The 18736-nt window shown below is 46.2% G+C and overlaps 1 protein-coding gene across 35 annotated transcripts in view; it reads left to right on the forward strand.

Annotated features, from left to right (window-relative positions):
• The window catches only part of EIF4G1 (eukaryotic translation initiation factor 4 gamma 1), a 147296-nt gene that overhangs the window by 35984 nt on the left and 92576 nt on the right, over positions 1–18736 (forward strand). For 18 of the 35 annotated variants that reach the window (XM_087872459.1, XM_087872448.1, XM_087872456.1 and 15 more), the window contains 2 exons: positions 6028–6201; positions 9191–9290. In XM_087872459.1, coding sequence (XP_087728585.1) covers positions 6028–6201; positions 9191–9290 — 274 coding nt within the window. Of the gene's footprint in view, positions 1–3473; positions 3495–6027; positions 6202–9190; positions 9291–18736 lie in introns of all 35 variants that reach the window. The other 17 variants (XM_087872466.1, XM_087872469.1, XM_087872467.1 and 14 more) reach the window with 2 other exon arrangements.

Here is an 18736-nt window from a genome sequence, read left to right on the forward strand (position 1 = left end):
TCGCCAAGGCTCAAGGTTGACTCAGCCTTCCATCCTTTCTAAGGTAGGTAAATTGAGGACCCAATTTGTGGGGGCAATAAGCTGACTTTGTATAAATATACAAAAGGATGAAGGCTATTGCTGAGCACATTGTAAGCTGCCCTGAGTCTTCGGAGAAGGGCGGCATATAAATCAAATTAAAAAAAGAACAAAACAAAACTATGAGTCAGTTGCCACACGGCTGAATTTTGATCACGTGACCTTGGGGATGCTGCAGCGGTCGTAAGTGTGAATAATGGTCTTAAGTCACTTTTTTCCAGTGCTGTTGTAACTTCGAACAGTCACTGAATAAACTGTTGTAAGTCGAGAATCGCCTGTATGAACCCGAAATTATTTCCACAGTGCTTGGGGCATTTTTACTGCCATTCTGAAAGACAAATATCCTTAGAAACTAGCCAAGTATAAGTAGTAAATGTCATGGGGGAGAGGACAAAGGTATTATTCATATTTCTACGCTGCCCACTCTCCGAGGACTCTGGGCGGCTTACACCAAAGACAGTATACTAAATAGCATATTGCCCCCAACAATCTGGGTCCTTTCCATTATTAGCAATGACACTGACCTCCTCCAATGTGCTATTGCATTAAATATCCTTTTTCCCGAGAAGGCTTTAACCATATTAAAATACACGGTTTTGGACGACTAAAAAGTTTAATGGGAAGTTCTTGACACAGGTACCCTGTTTCCCCCAAAATAAGACATTCCCCTGATAATAAACCCAATTGGGCTTTTGAGTGCATGGCAATAAGGCCAAGCGCTTATTTCAGGGTTAAAAAAAATATAAGACAGGGTCTTATTTTCGAGGAAACACGGTAGCAGTCTTAACATCTGTGGGAAAACACTGATCCGTGAGAGGGTTTGAAGCCTTCATCTTATTTATTTATTTATTTAGAAACCACCACAGTCCTCGTGACACGATCGAATTAAGCCAAGCCGTCCATTTCTGAGGCTAGAGGTGGCGTGCTGTTTTTTTTGGCATGCTTTTAAAAAAGTTTTCATCTCACACCTGTCTCTGTGGAGACTTAAGATGGGCGTTGCGTCATCTGGGTCTCTTGACAAAGAGGTTTCTTGTGAGTTGTCAGCCCTACAGTGCAAAGGTGGCCACTGATACGCTGGGGACCTTGTAGATTCCCCCGTTACGTGTCTTTGTTGAAAGCTTCCTGATGGATGACCTCAAGCAAAGGCAGCCCGATGACACAACTATTGTTGTCGTTCCCTCCACACTTATAGTACAACTATTGTTGTCGTTCCCTCCACACTATATTTCGGTGTGTATGGAAGAAATAGTGGGGACAAGATGGCTGTAGAGGTAGCCCTAGATTTACGACCACAATGGAGCCCAACATTTTTGTTGCTAAGTAAAAACCTTCGTTAATTTCTCCCCAGTTTACAACCATTCTTGCCACTGTTGTTAAGTGAATCACTCCGGTTGTTAAGGAAGCAACACGGTTGTTAAGCGAATCTGCTTTCCCCGTTGACTCTGCTTGTCAGGAGGCCGCAAAAGAGACCTTGAGGGACGCTGCAACCGTCATAAATACAAATCGGTTGCCGAGAGTCCAAATTTTGATCCACGTGACCATGGGGATATACTGGTCGTAAGTCCCTGTTGTAAGTCGAGGGCTACCTGTATTCTAGAATTCCTGGCTAGGTAGATATTAATTCCAACATATCAGAAGGAAGGCCCCAAGTTGGCCAGAGTCTTCATGGAAACAGAACAGTAAGTCACCACTGGGAAAAGAGAGGAGAGAAAGGAGCCTTGGTAGTACAGTGGTTTAAAGCACCCTGTTATTAACACAGCTGCCTGCAATTACTGCAGGTTTGAATCTTACCAGGCTCAAGGTTGACTCAGCCTTCCATCCTTTCTAAGGTAGGTTAAATGAGGACCCAGTTTGTGGGGGCAATAAGCTGACTTTGTATAAAATATACAAAAGAATAAAGGCTATTGCTTAACGCATTTTAAGCCGCCCTGAGTCTCCGGAGAAGGGCGGCATATAAATCAAATAAAAAAAGAAAAAAAAAGAAAGAACAAGAAGGGGGGGGAGGTATGAGCAGAAGAGACTTGGGAGTGAGTTGAAATGTGGAGGCGGAGAGTTTTGAAGAGAAAAATGGTCTTAGGGCTGTGATGGCGAACCTTTGGCATGCGTGCCAGAGGTGGCACGCAGACCCTCTCTGCTGGCATGCGTACCGTTGCCCCAGGACAGATCTCCGTGGGGTGTCTTTCGTGAGCAAAACAAACAACGAAACAGAAGCTCACGAAAGTAAAAGATCTTAACCCCTTGCCATGCTGCCGGTGTTGGGATGCCCCGCCTTCCACCAGCCAGCTGGTCTTCGGGTCTCTGCTGCATACGCATGTGCACACCTTGCAGTTCGGGCATGCACAGTTTGGGCACTCGGTGTCTGAAAGGTTCGCCATCGCTGTCCTAGGGAAAGAGGAAGCAGAGGCTGCATTAACCGAGGGATAGAATCCAGGTCATGTGAAATGTTGGCGTCTATTTATAATCCCTTGAATAAGGCCAAACTTGGAATATTGCACCCAGTTTTGGTGGTTTCCAGATGAAAAAGATGTGGAGACTCTAGAAAAAAAAAAAGTGTAGAGAAGAGCAACAAAGATCATTAGGAGACTGGAGGCTAAAACATAGGAAGAACGGTTGCAGGAATTGGGTATGGCTGGCTTGATGAAAAGAAGGACCAGGAGTGATGGCAATGTTTCAATATTTGAGGGCCTGCCACAAAGAAGAGGGAGTCAAGCTATATTCTCCAAAGCACCTGAGGACAAGACAACAAGCAACGCACAGAAACCAGTCAAGGGGAGAAGCAACCTAGAACTAAGGAGAAATTTCCTGACATTTAGAACAATTTATTAGTGAAACGACTTGCCTCCCAGAACGCTCCATCACTGGAGGCCTTTAAGCAGAGACTAGACAACCACTTGGTATAGGATCTCCTGCTTAGGGGGTTGGACTAGAAGACCTCCAAAGTCCCTTTCAACTCTGTTATTAGGTGCATGCAAGCCCACCAGCCCTACTATACATTCAGGTCTCTGTTGGGAGAGTGGGTGGGGGGGATTCAACATTACGGTGATTTCCAGAACTTCTTTCCAACGGGATTGATAACCAGAGCAAGCAACGCCATCTCTGCTGCCTGCATTCCCTGATCCTTCCCCCCCCTCCCCGCCCCCCTCCCCATTCACTTTTTTGGTGCAAGCCGTGTGTCCTATTGACCTGCTCTTCTCCCCCCCCCCCACCCCCATTCCAGCTTCTTTTTCCCATGGCTGCAGTTGCTTTCTTGCTGAGTGTTGGGGTCTTCCCAGGTGCCTGGTAACATGTCTGGCTGTAGGTAACTTCTTCTCTCTTCTTTCTTTCTCTCTTTCCCTTTTCTCCTTGCGTGTGCGTGCGTGTGTCTCGTGTTGTGTGTATGTGTGTGTTGCTAACAGGGCGGATTCAGGTCTCTCCAGGTAATCCCATTTTCTATAATCCTACTCTGGTTGGGAGTGGGAGGGTCGTCCCGTCCCCGCCCCTAAGTGTGAGTGGAAGTACCTTCACGCCCCCTTTGTGCTGTAATTGTAGTTTGCGGTGGTGTTAAAACAGCTGTAATTTAGACCAGGGGTCTCCAACTTTGGCAACTTTAAGACTTGTGGACTTCAACTCCCAGAGTTCCTCAGCCAGCTGGCTGAGGAACTCTGGGAGTTGAAGTCCACAAGTCTTAAAGTTGCCAAAGTTGGAGACCCCTAATTTAGACGGTAGGGATCATGAGATCTTGGAAGATGATGGTGGGATGGGGTTTTTTTTTTTTTTTTTTGTTTTACCCAATCCCATGTTGCACAAACTTCTGGAGAAGTGGGATGGGCCGCTGAATTCCTGTGATTCCTAACGGCCTTCCTTTGCTTTCCACGATCGTGTCTGACTTCTCCGTATGCATCCTCTCCCTCTTTCCCGCCCCCCTCCCCAAATGCGTTTGGTCTTTCACTCTTCTTTTTTTTTTTTTCCTTCCTCCCTCTTCTCCTCCTCCTACCCTTAAGTGTTGCATCACAGCGGTTTTTCCCTTTCCCAACTCCTCAAATCGTAGAGATGATCACTCCGCAGAGTAACCCATGCTAACCCGGAATTCTCGAAACTTTTATTTTATTTTATCACATTTTGGGACCGCCCATTGCAATCCCCACCAGAGGAACTCCGGGCGGTGTACCATTAAAATACTAAGATGAAAAAAAGTATATAGAGCGGTTAAAATTTAAAAAAATGCAAGGGTGATAAAAAGCAATGTTAAAAATTAATTCAAAAGGGAAAGGATAGTCTTTCAGGGCAACAGGTTAAAGAAAACTACTGTTATGTCCCAGGGCATTTAATGTCAGCGTGCCCCTACATTTCTCGAGTGTTAGTTTCCAGGGTTTCTAATATCCTAGCATTGGCAAACTTCCATTAAAATATAACTTGTAATTTTCTGGTCCTTTGTTTGGTGATGGGGGGGAAGGAGCAAATAATTCTATCTTTATAGGATAGGAACATTGGCATTAATTTAATTTAATTTAATTTAATTTATCACATTTCTATGCCGCCCAACTCCCAAGGGACTCTGGGCGGCTTACAGCAAAAATAATGCAAACAATGAACATAGAAAAATTAATATGACAGGTAGTCCTTGAGCTACGACCACCACTGAGCCCACCGTTCCTGTTGCTAAGCAAGACAGTTGTTAAGTGAACTTTGGCCCATTTTACCACCTTTCCCGCCACTGTTAAGTGAATCATTGCACTTGTTAGTCACGTGGCTGTTAAATAAATCCGGCTTCCCCATGGACATCGCTTTTTAGAAGGTCGCGAAAAGATGGATCACGTGACCACCCCCTGCTCCCTCCTCCCCTCCCGGGGACACTGCAACCATCATAAATATGAGTCAGCGGCTAAGCATCTGAATTTTTGATCAGGTGACCATGGGGGTGCCGCAACGGTTGTAAGTGTGAGAAACGGTCGTAAGTCGTTTTTTTTCCAGTGCCGCTGTAACTTTGAATGGTTGCAAGTTGAACCATGCAACGGTTGACTGACCAAATGAAGTGGAGGAGTACCTTGTATGCATTTTCACCATGTGTCCATGGTAATCCGGTTTATATTACAGCAGGGGTCTCCAACCTTGGCAATTTTAAGACTTGTGGACTTCAACTCCCAGAATTCCTCAGCCAGCCCAGTATAGAGAGTCCACAGAGAGGAAGCCAAGGGTTAAACTGAGCTAATTTTTCCTCTTTCCCTTGTCTTTCCCTGCCTCTTATTCACAACTGCGTCAACAAAGGGTTTGTCTTGGGGGCCCATTGTCTTTCTCTCTGAAGACTTGGGCAAAGCAGAGCCCTGATGGCCTTTGATTCAAGCCTTTCGTTCCATCCTTCTCGGCTCTGAACAAGCTTCCATTCATTCAGGAGCGAGTTGGTACACCCTGAAATTCCGCCAAGCTCCCAGCGGTGGCTGTTCTTGTACAGGTAGTCCTCGACTTACAACAGCTCATTTCATGACGGTTTGAAGTTATTACAACAGTACTAGGAAAATACAAAGCGACGTACGGCCATTTTTCGCACTTAACGACCGTTGCAGCATTTCCCCCCCCCCCCAAACTCGGTGTGATTTACATTCCGATGCTTTGACCGCTTGACTCACAAGGATGATGGTTGCAGTGTCCCCTTTTGCGACAAGCAAAGTCAACAGAGAAACCAGATCCATTGGACAACCCGTGTGACTTAACTACCGCGGTGCTTCGCTTGACTGAGAAAAGTCGTAAAAATGGGGCGAAACCAACACACTTCTCGCTTAACAACAGAAACGTTGGGCTCGATTGTGGTCGTAAGTTGAGGGCTACCTGTATTTCAACCCGGGGCAGATTCCTGCCACACGCAGTCTCAGGAGACTTTAACGGTGGGGCTAGCTAGTGTAGGGGAAGCAGCTGGGATTCCTCAGGCCTGGCCTTACTAACTAAGCACGTCCCTCTCTCCTTTCTCTCTTGAAGCATTTCTACCAGAGCAGGGCCCAGCCACCGACCAGTGCTTCCCGGGTGCAGAGTAACACGTCGGCTCGGCCTGGCCCACCCACTCATGTTTATCCAGCTGCTTCCCAGGTCATGATGATCCCTTCACAGATCTCCTATCCTGCTTCGCAAGGTGCCTACTACATCCCTGGACAGGTGAGGGTTAGACCGGGGCTGCGGCCTTCTTCATTGTGGAGCGGCGGAGAGCTTGCGGTGCTTTCCCAAGCGATCTGCGTCTCCCGGAACTGGTGTGTAGCTCGCCTTCCCTCTGGGGTTGGTGTAAGAAGGTGGAGAGGGGTAAGTTTCTGGTCTGCCCTCCCTCCTGCCTGTCGACAGATAGCATCCCGGTCATGGCTCCAGCTGCCTGTAACACTACAGCCTTCCACCAATGGGGAAGGCAGGAATGTGGTGCTGGCCTCGGTCAGAGACCGCAGAAAAGTATTTGGGACGAGGAAGTAAGAGCGGAGATTGGGTTTACCTGATGCGATTTGACTCCCTACTTAAACTGAGCTGCTTGTACAACCCAGCCGATTATTTTATTTTGCGGGATTTAACAGCTCTCGCCCTGAGTCCGTAGCAAAGGACGGCTCCTCTGACCTCCCTTTTCTTATCTGTCCCGAGCCAGTCGGAACAAAAATACGTATTTTGCACCATTTTTAGGAAATGGGCTTGGCTTAATTTCCTTGATACCTTGTCCAGGACTGAGGAATGGCCACCTAAGGAAGCCTGATGTGAACTCTTGCAAACCTACCGTCTGATCTCAATAGTTCACACGTGAAAATGTTTCTTGATTGCTCTTGAAGGTCAAGACGTAACGTGGATTCTCTCTCTCTCTTATCTCCCAAGATTCTGTCCCAGGCTATTTAACTGGAGCCAGTTCCTGTGGTTCAGTCCCTTAATAAATAGGAGTGACATCCAGTGGTGGGATTCAGCCAGTTTGCACCTATTCGCGAGAACCGGCTGTTAACTTTCTAAGCAGTTCGGAGAACCGGTTGTTGGAAGAGATCTTATTTTGTTTTTTTCCCACTTTACAGGGCTAATCCTGTAAGGAAGGCAGGAAGGAAACATTCTGGTGTTATTTCTAACCTAATCTTTATTGCCTTGCTTACAGAAACTGCCTCTCTGGTTAACCCTTATTACATTGTAACAGCTAAGGCGAAGCGCCAGTCGACATGAGTGATGTTGAGTTGGCCATACCCACACGGTCACATGACCACCAAGCCACGCCTACCCAGCTGGTCATTAGGGCAGAGAACCGGTTGTTAAATTATTTGAATCCCACTACTGGTGTCATCTAAAAAACTTCTGATGTTTTTAACCATACAGGTTCTGTAAATGGAAAGCATAATTTTAGAAAATGGAGGCCTACTAGATATAAAAGGGAAAGGGAAATACCCCACAGGTGATGCCTTCTGCAGTTTCACATGAAACACATTGTGTGGGTTCGGGATTAACTTGATATGGATAATACATATACTTCAGCCCATGTGAAATTATAATGAAATCTTGCTCTGCTCCCTCAGCTCCATCCTGAGCTCTTCCCTTGCAAGGTCATCCGGTTTCCTCTCCTGCTATTCTTTGCCTCTTCCAAACTCTTAATTTAGGCCACATTATCCCATAGTTATGAGGGCCTCACCCTAAGCATCCCAAGAGGTGTGTCTAGCAGGTCGAATGTTACGCTGTTGGAGACGCGCAGGAGAACCTCATATTGCCTTGTGAGATACGCTACAAGAGGCAGAGAGTCTCAGCTATGAGAGCATTTCCTTTCAGAGAAAAAGGGATTGCAAAATGATGCTTAAATCGCAGGTTCGTTACCTTTTGTCCCTATGGGCTCCCTGCAAAATGGAGGAGAGTGGAATGTCTACGGAGATTCTCAATTCTCCAGGTCATGGTTGTCCCAAAGGTGCTTTTTTTTCAAGAGGCAGCTGGACTTTCTGGTTTTTCTTTTGAAGACGTTTCGCTTCTCACCCAAGAAGCTTCCTCAGCTCTTGACTGGATGGTAGGAATTTATACTCCTTGCAGACAGCTGGTCATTTGCAGGAGGACAAACCCATCAGGAGTAGATTCAGGCGTCCATCTGCTTTTAAAAAGACAAAAGGCCACTTTTTTGAAGGCAATGAAATCCACATTTTGGACAGGTTGGCTGGTTTGAAAGCGGGGGATTCAAAAAGAGGCCATCTATTTCGAAATTGAACAGCCCTCTCTCAACGGAGGGGGAGGGATAGACATAATCTATCTCCAGTCTACAACACAGTCCTTTCAACAGATCTAAGAAGGCCTCATTTGCACCGCTCAGGTGACCCTGAGGACACAGATAAATCTCCAAGTGGCCTCAAGGACTCTCTAAAAGGATGCAAATGACCAACTGTCTGCAAGGAGTATAAATCCTTCCGTTCCTCACCATCTGGTCAGAGCTGAAGAAGCTTCTTGGAGGAGAATCGAAAGTTCATCTCATTTAGTCCACCAGAGTAGACGAGACTGATCTTCACGACGGCTTTTCATATTGAAGGTGTTGATTGCTGGTGCCAATGATACTCTCAAGCCAGTGGTTACATTTATAATTACTAGGATGTCATCAGCGACGGGTGGGGCTCACTGAGACTTGTAGGGCAGAGGCGAGGGAAGGGAAGACAGATCTGGAGTTGAGGGGCGGGGGGAGAATTTAGAAAGGAAGGCAGAACCATCTCAGCAAACAGCCATTGGAACATTCAACCAGACAAGGGGCGAGTAAACAAATTGGCTCTACATGAATTAAAAAAAAAACAAAAAAAGTTTAAGGTTGGGAGAATCATTTCTTAAGCTTGTAAGGATTTACTCGATCTTTGGATGCCGCAATTTGAGGACCATCTCCCCTATAAAGCAGGGAGAGGAAGGATCAGCGTACAAAATATACATCTCTGTTTAGTTCTTCTGGGTTGCTGGATCTAGTGCAAGGGTCTCCAACTTTGGCAACGTTAAGCCTGGAGGCTTGCTGGCTGGGGAATTCTGGGAGTTGAAGTCCTCCAGGCTTAACGTTGCCAAAGTTGGAGAACTCTGATCTAGTGAACTTCTGTGGGCTGCTTCCCTAATTTCAGTGTTGCCTGCTTTGTTGTCGTCTGAAGGCAGTCTTGAAGGTTCACCTGCTCCATTTCTCCTCTTCTCCTAGGGTCGCAACACATACGTTGTTCCGACGCAGCAGTATCCTGTTCAACCTGGTGCCCCCAGCTTTTACCCCGGAGCCAGCCCTACAGAATTTGGCACTTTTGGTAAGTGCACAAACGCATGCCTGCCAGATGCCACTTGGGTTTCACCCCTAAGATGGCCAACCTCTCCAGTGGGGGGTGGAAGGTGAAGGTAATCGTCGACTTAACAACCACAATTGAGCCCACAGATTTCTGTCGCTCAGTGAGTTTTGCCCAATCTTACGATCTTTCTTTCCACGGTTGGTAAGCGAATCATTGTAGTTCTTAAGCTAGTGCAGGGGTCAGCAACCTGCGGCTCTGGAGCCGCATGTGGCTCTTTCACCCCTCTGCTGCGGCTCCCTGTCACTCAAAATATGCGTCACAACCGCCAGTGTGTGACACCCCCGGCGCACGATTTATTGAGCCCCTGGTAGGCCAACCATGGATAAATCCAAGAAAAGAAAATTTTCAGAAGAAAACAGAACATTTAATTCCATTACATATACTAGTTTTGTGGCCGCTCAAGAAATAGTCAGGCACGGAAAGAGTTTTGTGACTCCCGGTGTTTTCTTTTCTTTGGGAAACGGGTCCAAATGGCTCTTTGAGTGTTTAAGGTTGCAGAACCCTGAGCTAGTGGCACGGCTGTTAAGTGTATCTGGCTTCCCCACTGACTTTGCTTGTCAGAAGGGGATCACGTGACCCCGGGATTCTGCCACCGTCATAAATATGAGTCAGCCCCCAAGTGGCTGAATTTTGATCATCTGACCCTGGGAATGCTGAGCAGTAGTAACTCTGAAAAGCAGTCCTAAGACACTTTTTTCAGTGCTGTTGTATCTTCACGGTCACTCAACAAGCGGTTTTAAGTCGAGAACTTCCTGCCTATGGAAATTTATCTGGATCAGAGGCAGAATTTGAGGAATGTTAATGAAACATCGAGTGGGGAGTTCTTGGCCTACTAATGAAATTAGCTGCTTCAAATATGGCTTCTGTTCGGTCCTTCTGTAATTCTCACTTTTCAAGCTCCATCTCCTGTTTGTTTTCACCTTTGCAATATTATCCTTGAATATAGGGGGTTTGCTCTGATAAGGTATGAGTATTGATTTATTTTGTTCTCGGTGAAACGATTAAGGCTAATACTTGGGAAGATATACAGAGATCATGGCCAGGAAAACCTGGAGTGGTCAGAGGAAAATTTCTTGGTAGGAGAAAAGATTGGCTTGATTTGAGTCCTTGAAGAAAAAAATAAAAGTTGAGATTCCGTTATGAGGAGCCTGCGGATAAGGAATCCTAGATAAGGAATTCCTTCTCAACAAACCTGATACTCTGGAATTTTAAAAAGCTCATCAAAAATGGCCTTTCTCATCAGATTTGATGTCTGGATACCATAAGTAGTGGTTAATTTTTGCCTTTTTCTGGAGTGGCTCCCCCCCCCACCCCCAGTTTTACGTTTTAGCCAAACATCCTGTATCATTGTTTTCGACCTATGACCACAATTGAGCCCAAAATTTCTGTTGTTGAGTGGTTGTTAAGTGAGTTTTGCCCCATTTTCTTTCTTGCCACGGTCGTTCCAGTGAATCACTGACATTGGTAAGTTAGCAACATGGTTGTTAAGTGAGCCTGGCTTCACCCGCTAACTTTGCTTGTTAGAAGGTCACAAAAGGTGATCACACACAACCCCCGGGACATTACAACTTATCAGAAATATGAAATATTGTATATGCACAATACTGGAAAAATCTAGAAACCTTTACGGATGATATTATAACCAAAAACAATTCTGGAATGTGCAGAAATGGATAGGTTAACCCTAAAAATCAAAGGAAAAGAAGACTCAGAATATTTTATAACATGGGAACTTTTCTACAAATGGTTAAATGACAGATACTGAGGTTAGAGGAATGGATTTATGTGAAATATGGACCTCACGAGAAAGAAAAACTGACGAGTAAATATTTTGATGGTTCTATAAATCGATACTATAATGGAAGATATACTCTTCAATGATGATTGATATCGCATATACTGTATGTTTATATATATATATATATGATTATAATGATTATGATGATATTTATATGTTAACACTTTGGACACCTAGAAAACTCACTGTTCAACATAGAAATGGAATATGTGATATAAAACAATAAAAAATATTTAGTACAAGAAATGAGTCAGTCACCAAGCGTCTGAATTTTGATCACGACCATGGGGAAGCTGCAACGGTTGTGAGAAAAACGATCATAAGTTCCTTTTTGCTGTAGTAACTTCGGGACTCGGTATTCATCATTAATTGTTTCCTGGAGGCAGATTGAGTACCAGTTTCCTCCCCTCAAGTGAGTCACAAGGCAGTTGACAATGATAGATTTTAGCTTGTGTGTCGAGTACCAAACAAATGATGAATAGCGGGACACAATTTTTGCATCAAACTGTGTTGATTTATTGTCGCAAAGTGACAATAAAGATGTTCTGTGTTCTATCTCTCTTCAATACCAAATTCGATGAGTTTCAAAGCAGTTGAGTACCAAGGTACCTCTGTATACTTTAACTTGCAAAGAAATAAGATTTTATTCTATTTCCTGGAGGCGATGGCAAATGTAAGGGCTGAGAAAAACATTCTGGGAGAAAGATGGAAATATATAACTGTTCTATGGCACTCATGCCACAGGTGGCACACGTAGCCATATCAGTGGGCACGCCAGCCCAGCTCTTTTCGGGCCTTCTGGGCCCACCAGAAGTAGGGAAACAGGCTGTTTCCTGCCTCCGGAGGGCCTGGGGGAGGTGGAGAAGGCCCGTTTTTCTTTCTACCTGGCTCCAGATCCTCTCTATGCGTCTGGGGAGGGTGAAAACAGCCTTCCCCACTCCCTCGGAGGCCTGAAAAGGCAGGAAGTGATGTTTTTTGCTGTCCCCAGCCTCCAGAGACTCCTAGAGAGGCTGTGCAACTGGAAGTTGGGAAATGGGCCTTTTCGGGCCTCTAGAGGGCCTCCGAGGGGGGGTAGGAAAGGCTGTTTTCACCCTCCCCAGATGCATAGAGGGGATCTGGAGCCAGGCGAGAAAGAAAAATGGGCCTACCGGGCCATTGCGTGCCAGGAATGGGGGGGAGGGGGGGTTGCACGCACATGTGTGGGGTGGGGCACATAGAATTATGAGTGCGGGCACACATGTGCGCGAACCTCCCCTGCCTCCCCCTTAGCTGGCACGCGATGGCAAAAAGGTTAGCCATCACTGTTCTAGGCTGAACAAGTGCTGAGTTTGAATCCTGCTTTTGAGAATATTGGGAATGGAAAAAACCCCTCCAAGGGCTCGTTTCCTTCATTTTCAATCCAGCACCGTAAAAATAGAATAGCGGTACATGCTGATCACTTACAGGTAGTCCTTGACTTACAATCGTTCGTTTAGTGACCATTCAAAGTCACGATGGCGCTAAAAAGTGACTTTCGACCACATTGATGACCCTTGCAGCATCCCCGTGTCACGTGATCAAAATTTCGACCCGTGACAACTGGCATGTATTTATGACGGTTGCCATGTCCCGGGAATCACGTGATCCCCTTTTGCGACCTTCCGTCAAGCAAAGCCAACGGGGAAGCCATTGAACAACGGGGTTGCTAACTTTACAGCTGCAGCTGATTCACTTAACAGCAGCGGCAAGCAAGGTCGTAAAATGGGGCAAAACTCACTAAACAGCTACCTCACATTTTGGACTCAATTGTGATCGTATGTTGAGGACTACCTGTAGTCAACCTCCCAATGGAATTGATCAAGGGAATTATTTCTTTTTTTAAATTTAAATTTGTATAGCCGACAGTGGCTGGAATCAGTAAGCAGATAGAAATATACCGGTTTTTTTTTCAAAAAAGTTTTTTGTTTTTATTTCTCAAACACATTTACATGTACAGTCATTTCCATAATTTTTCATCCATCTTTTCTTTTAACTTTCATTTTTCATTTTTACTTTTTGGGGGCTGCCCTTTTACCCTTTACCTTTACTCCAACCTTTCTTCTTCTCCTCCCCTTCTCTTCCTTCCTCTTTTTCCTCCTACTTCCTTCGTTCTTCCTCTCCTTCTCTTTCCAACTTCCCTTTCTCTTCCCCCACTCCTCTCTTCTTCCCCCCTTCTAACCTTCTCCTCTGCTCCTCTTTCCCCTCCCTTTTCTTCCTCTCCTTTTCCCTTTCTTCTTTCTCCTCTCCTCTCTTCTCCCTTCCTCTCTCTCTACTCCTTCCCCTCTCTCCTGTTGTTTCCCTTTTCAGTTCAATCTAAAGTGGTATTCGAGCAGCCCCGATTTCCTAATTATCTTTATTCTCGTTTCAATTCCTTATTCAATTATTATTTATTTTTATTTCATCATTTGCATACATTTTTATATCATCTCACTTTTTTCCCTTCCCCCCCCCCTTCCTTTTACTTGACACCATCTGGGTATCTATTTTTCTAATTGTTTTTTTTTTAAAAAAAGAAATATACCTTTTGCAATTCTGCCCTTGTCTCTCTCCCCCCCCACTCCCCATACACACACAAAAATGAGGAAGTTTCTTTTCATCAGGGAACAAAAGTTGTACTAAGGAAGAAAAAAGAGGTTAGGAGGAAAAGGGAAAGTATTTGCAACTAGGGAACATGAAGGAAGGAAGATTGAGTGTTTGCTGAGCTGGCCAATGTGTCAACCTGTGCTTAATCTACCAAACCGAAGGTGAGTCATGTGGCTGAATATGCCCATCATGGAAATGTGGCATGTACCTGCATCATGGAAAATTGACTTGCAGCTTATTATTTATTCAATTATTATTTATTCAATTTGTATCCCGCCCTTCTCCTAGTGGACTCAGGGCGGTGCACAGCCAGAACTAAAACACACACCAATACAAAATTTTAAAATTATTAAAAGAATTATATAACTGTGGCCCAAAATTTAAAACATTGAGACTAAAACCCATTGGACAATTTAAAAGGCTAAAAAAAGGCTAAAAAAAAGGGGGGGGTTCACGCCAGCCCTGCTTGATGGAAAAGAAAAGTTTTTAGGGCACGGCGAAAGACCCGGAGATCCGATATCCTTCGTATCTCCGGGGGCAAATCGTTCCAGAGGGCAGGAGCTGCCACAGAGAAGGCCCTCCCCCTGGGGGTCGCCAGCCGACATTGCCTGGCTGACGGCACCCTGAGGAGACCCTCTCTGTGGGCGCGTACTGGTCGGTGGGAGGCTATCGGCGGCAGAAGGCGGTCCCGCAAATACCCGGGTCCTATGCCATGGAGCGTTTTAAAGGTGGTGACCAACACCTTGAAGCGCACCCGGAAGACCACTGGAAGCCAATGCAGCTCACGCAGGAGAGGTGTCACATGGGAGCGCCCCCTCGCTCCCATAATCCCCCGGGTGGCTGCATTCTGCACCAGTTGGAGCCTCCAGGTGCTCCTCAAGGGGAGCCCCATGTAGAGAGCATTGCAGTAGTCCAGGCGGGAAGTGACGAGTGCCTGAGTGACTGTGTGTAAGGAGTCCCGATCCAGAAAGGGGGACAACTGGCAAATCAGGCGAACCTGAACAAGGCTTAGCCTTGTTCCTGACACATAAAGTACAGTTAGCCCTCGACTTAAGACCATGGTTGAGCCCAAAATTTCTGTGGCTAAGTGAAACATTTGATAAGTGAGTTTTGCACCGTTTTACGACCATTTTTCCTACAGTCGTTAAGTGAATCACTGCAGTGATTAAGTTTGTAACATGGTTGTTAAGGGACTCTGGCTTCTTCTCCATGATGTAAAAAAAGATGTTGAGACTTTGGAAATAGAGTGCAGAGAAGGACACCGAAGATGATGTGGCTAAAACATATGAAGAACGGTTGCTGGAATTAGGTATGTCTAGTTTGGTGAAAAGAAGGACCAGGGGAGACAGGATAGCAGTCTTCCAGTATCTGAGAGGCTGCCACAAAGAGGAGGGGGTCAACCTCTTCTCCAAAGCACTTGAAGGCAGGACAAGAAGCAATGGGTGGAAACTAATCAAGGAGAGAAGCAACCTAGAAATAAGGAGAAATTTCCTGACATTTAGAACAATTGATCAATGGAACAACTTGCTTCCAGAAGTAGTGAAAGCTCCAACACTGAAAGTTTTAAAAAAGAGACTGGACAACCATTCGTTTGAAATGGTATAGGGTCTTCTTGCTTGATCAGGGGGTTGGACTAGAAGACCTCCACGGTCCCTTCCAAACTGTTTATTCTGTTGTTCTATATTCCATTGACTTTGCTTGTCAGAAGCTGGCTAGGGAAAGACATCAATCGTGATCACCTAACCGCCGGAACAGTCCAACTGACATCAATACATGCCAGTCGCCAAGCCGCCTTGGATTTTGATCGCACGACTTTCCCAAATGTGTTTGCAGGGAGACTCTTTCCTGGATCACATTTATTCAGAAAAGCTGGAGAAAACTTGTCATCCTGTCCAGGGGCCTGTTCTCCCCCTTCCTACCTTCCTTCCTTCCTTTCTTTCTGGTGGGACTAGTTTAATGTTTAACCGACCAACCAGTAGCTGCTGAGCAGACTTTAGCCCTGGCTCACTTGTCCGAGCTACGGTAGACGAGAATCCAAAGGAGGGATTATGGACAACTCCTGATCCAAGTTACACCTTTAATCTCTTTTTAGGAGCTGTTTTGAGGGTCAACGAACACACATGCATTCTCGGAGCAGGAACTGGCCTATTGGGAATGGTTGCACTTTGAATTCGCACTGTTCCTCACCTGCCCCTGGACCTGATCATTTCTCCGACCCTCCTTGGTTCCTGACTTGTTTGCCGTTCGGATTCTTCTCCCCACATGATCCTCACATGCTCACTGACAGCTCTTCCTATATTTAGCCTGGAGCTGGCCCAGCAGCTCCTGCAGGCTCAGAAATGTGAGCCGAGGAGGCCCCTGTCCCACCCACATTTCTGCAGGACCTTGTTTATTTACTAATCCGACAGTGGGGGGGGGGAAGCGTCAGTTTGCACCCCTTACTGAAAGGTAGGTAAGTTTGGCCCTTTGGTGGCCGGCTGTATTGCCAGCAAGAGGGCTGTAATTGCTTGACGTGGGCCTCTTCGCCTTGGACTTAACAAGGGTTTTTACCAGTGGGGTCTTTCATAACAAGAGTCGCAAGCTTTTTGTTTTTCTTCTTTTGGAATCCTGAGATGGTTCCCAGGTCTCTTTTTAAGATTGGCAGAGCAAGATGGTTGGGGATGGTAATCCCAGCTAGGCAGGAGAAGGTGAATTTGGTGGACTTTTCTCATCTCCATCCAGCTCTTTAAAGCAGCGGTCTCCAAACCTTTGCAGCTTGGCGGCCTGGAGCGGGGCTGGGTGGACCGTAAGTTACAAGCGCATACAGCCCCATTATGGTTAAGAGGATCCCTGCATTTGGTGGGCTAGTAACACAGTTGATAAGCAAATCTGGTTTTCCTGTTGACTTTGCTCGTCAGAAGGTCACAAAAGGGATCACATGACCCTGGGACACGGCAACGGTCCTAAAGATGAGTCAGTTGTCAAACATCTAGAATTAGACTAACAGAGTTGGAAGGGACCTTGGAGGTCTTCTAGTCCAACCCCCTGCCCAAGCAGGAAACCCTACACCACTTCAGACAAATAGTTTATCCAACATCTTCTTAAAAACTTCCAGTGTTGGAGCATGATCTGACTTTTGATCATGTGACCAAGGCGATGCTGGAATGGTTGTAAGCATGAAAAATGGTCATAAGTCACTTTTTTCAGTGCCGTTGTAACCTTAAACAGTCACTAAATGAACTGTTGTAAGTCAAGGACTACCTGTACTGGTTATGAATGGCGATAAGGCCTGGAAAGAAAAATGACCACGGCACTTGGGGAAAATGGCTAACAGTGAGGACAATTAACCAATGGAACACAAGTTGCCTTCAGAAGTTGTGAGTGCTTTATCACTGGAAGCTTTTAAGAAGAGACTGGACAGTCATTTGTCTGAAATGGGATAGGGTCTCCTGCTTGAGCAGGGGGCTGGACTAGAAGACCTCCAAGGTCCCTTCCAGCTCTATTCTGATTCTGAAATTTGTGTGAGCGGTGTGCATGCGTGCACGTTCCGCTCATGCTAATGGAGCTTTGCGAGTAAGCGGCCGGCATGTACGTGCACACGAAGCTCCCCTCTCGCGCAAGCAGAGGGCGCTTGTGCTCGTGTGCGATGTGGAGCTTTGCAAGCGCCCTCGACTCGCCTGAATGAATGGAGCCTCACATGCGCACTCCTCGCCCGTCTCTTCCATGGCCCAGTTTTGAACAGGCCGTGGCCTGGTAGTAGGCTGCAGCCCTAGGGTTTGGGGAACCCCTGCCTTCAAAGGACAAGCTCAGGTTGACAAAATGAGGACCCAGTTTGTGGGGGCAATAAGCTGACTTTGTTTAAAAAAGAACACCACTTGGGGTGGCTGAAAGCCCTACTAAGCAGGTATATACAAAAGGATGAAGGCTATTGCTTAACGCATTGTAAGCCGCCCTGAGTCTCCGGAGAAGGGCGGCATATAAATTGAACCAATAAATAAATAATAAATAAAGCTTGTCCCCCCCCACAATGGCAGCCGAGGTGGCCCTGATGGCTTCGCTGAGCCTGCTGCAGCATCCCGAGATGGCCGTCATCGGTATGTGCTACCGCACTCCCTCCCCACCCATAAAGTTTATTAGGCCAAATGACTCAGCAGAAGAGCCCGGGTTGCTGCCTCCATGTGCTCGAAACAGGCTCGACCAGTCAGTGCAGCAGCTTGGAGGAGTCGTTCCCCCCCCCCAACCCGTCGTCTTTCTTTTTCCAAGAACTGAGGAGTTGCGGCGGCTGAGGAATTGCAGTAGCACTCGGAGCACCGGGTGGCAAATTTCTGAACAACAAGGGAGATGCCCAGAAAGCTTCTTATACAGGGTTTTCATGCAGTATGTCTTCTTTTTTTAAAAAAAACAAACTAACAAGAGCCTTGGTAGTACAGGGGTTTAAGGCACCCTGTTATTAAGCTGGTTATTAAGACCAGCTGCCTGCAATTACTGCAGGTTCGCATCTCTCCAAGGCTCAAGGTTGACTCAGCCTTCCATCCTTTCTAAGGTAGGTAAATTGAGGACCCAGATTGTGGGGGCAATAAGCTGACTTTGTATAAAAATATACAAAAGAATGAAGGCTATTGCTTAACGCATTGTAAGCCGCCCTGAGTCTCCGGAGAAGGGCGGCATATAAATCAAATTTAAAAATATATATATATATATATCTGCTTTCTAAGCAGAAATTAAAAGAGCAGCTTAATTTCAAATTCCTGAAGATCCAGGTATAAACCAGAGCATATATTGCCATAGTCACAAGGCAACACCGACCAGTACGCTCCCACAGAGAGGGCCTCCTCAGGGTGCCGTCGGCCAGACAATGCCGGCTGGCGGCCCCCAGGGGGAGAGCTTTCTCTGTGGGGGCACCTACCCTCTGGAACGAGTTGCCTCCAGAGATACGGCGGATCCCTGACCTTCGTGCTTTCCGAACTGCCCTAAAGACGTTTTTGTTTCATCAAGCCAGGCTGGCCTGACCTACTCTTTTTAAAAAGAA

This window comes from Pantherophis guttatus, chromosome 6 (genome assembly GCF_059756535.1).
Source record: "Pantherophis guttatus breed Tessera chromosome 6, ASM5975653v1, whole genome shotgun sequence".
In the NCBI taxonomy this organism is placed as follows: domain Eukaryota; kingdom Metazoa; phylum Chordata; class Lepidosauria; order Squamata; family Colubridae; genus Pantherophis; species Pantherophis guttatus.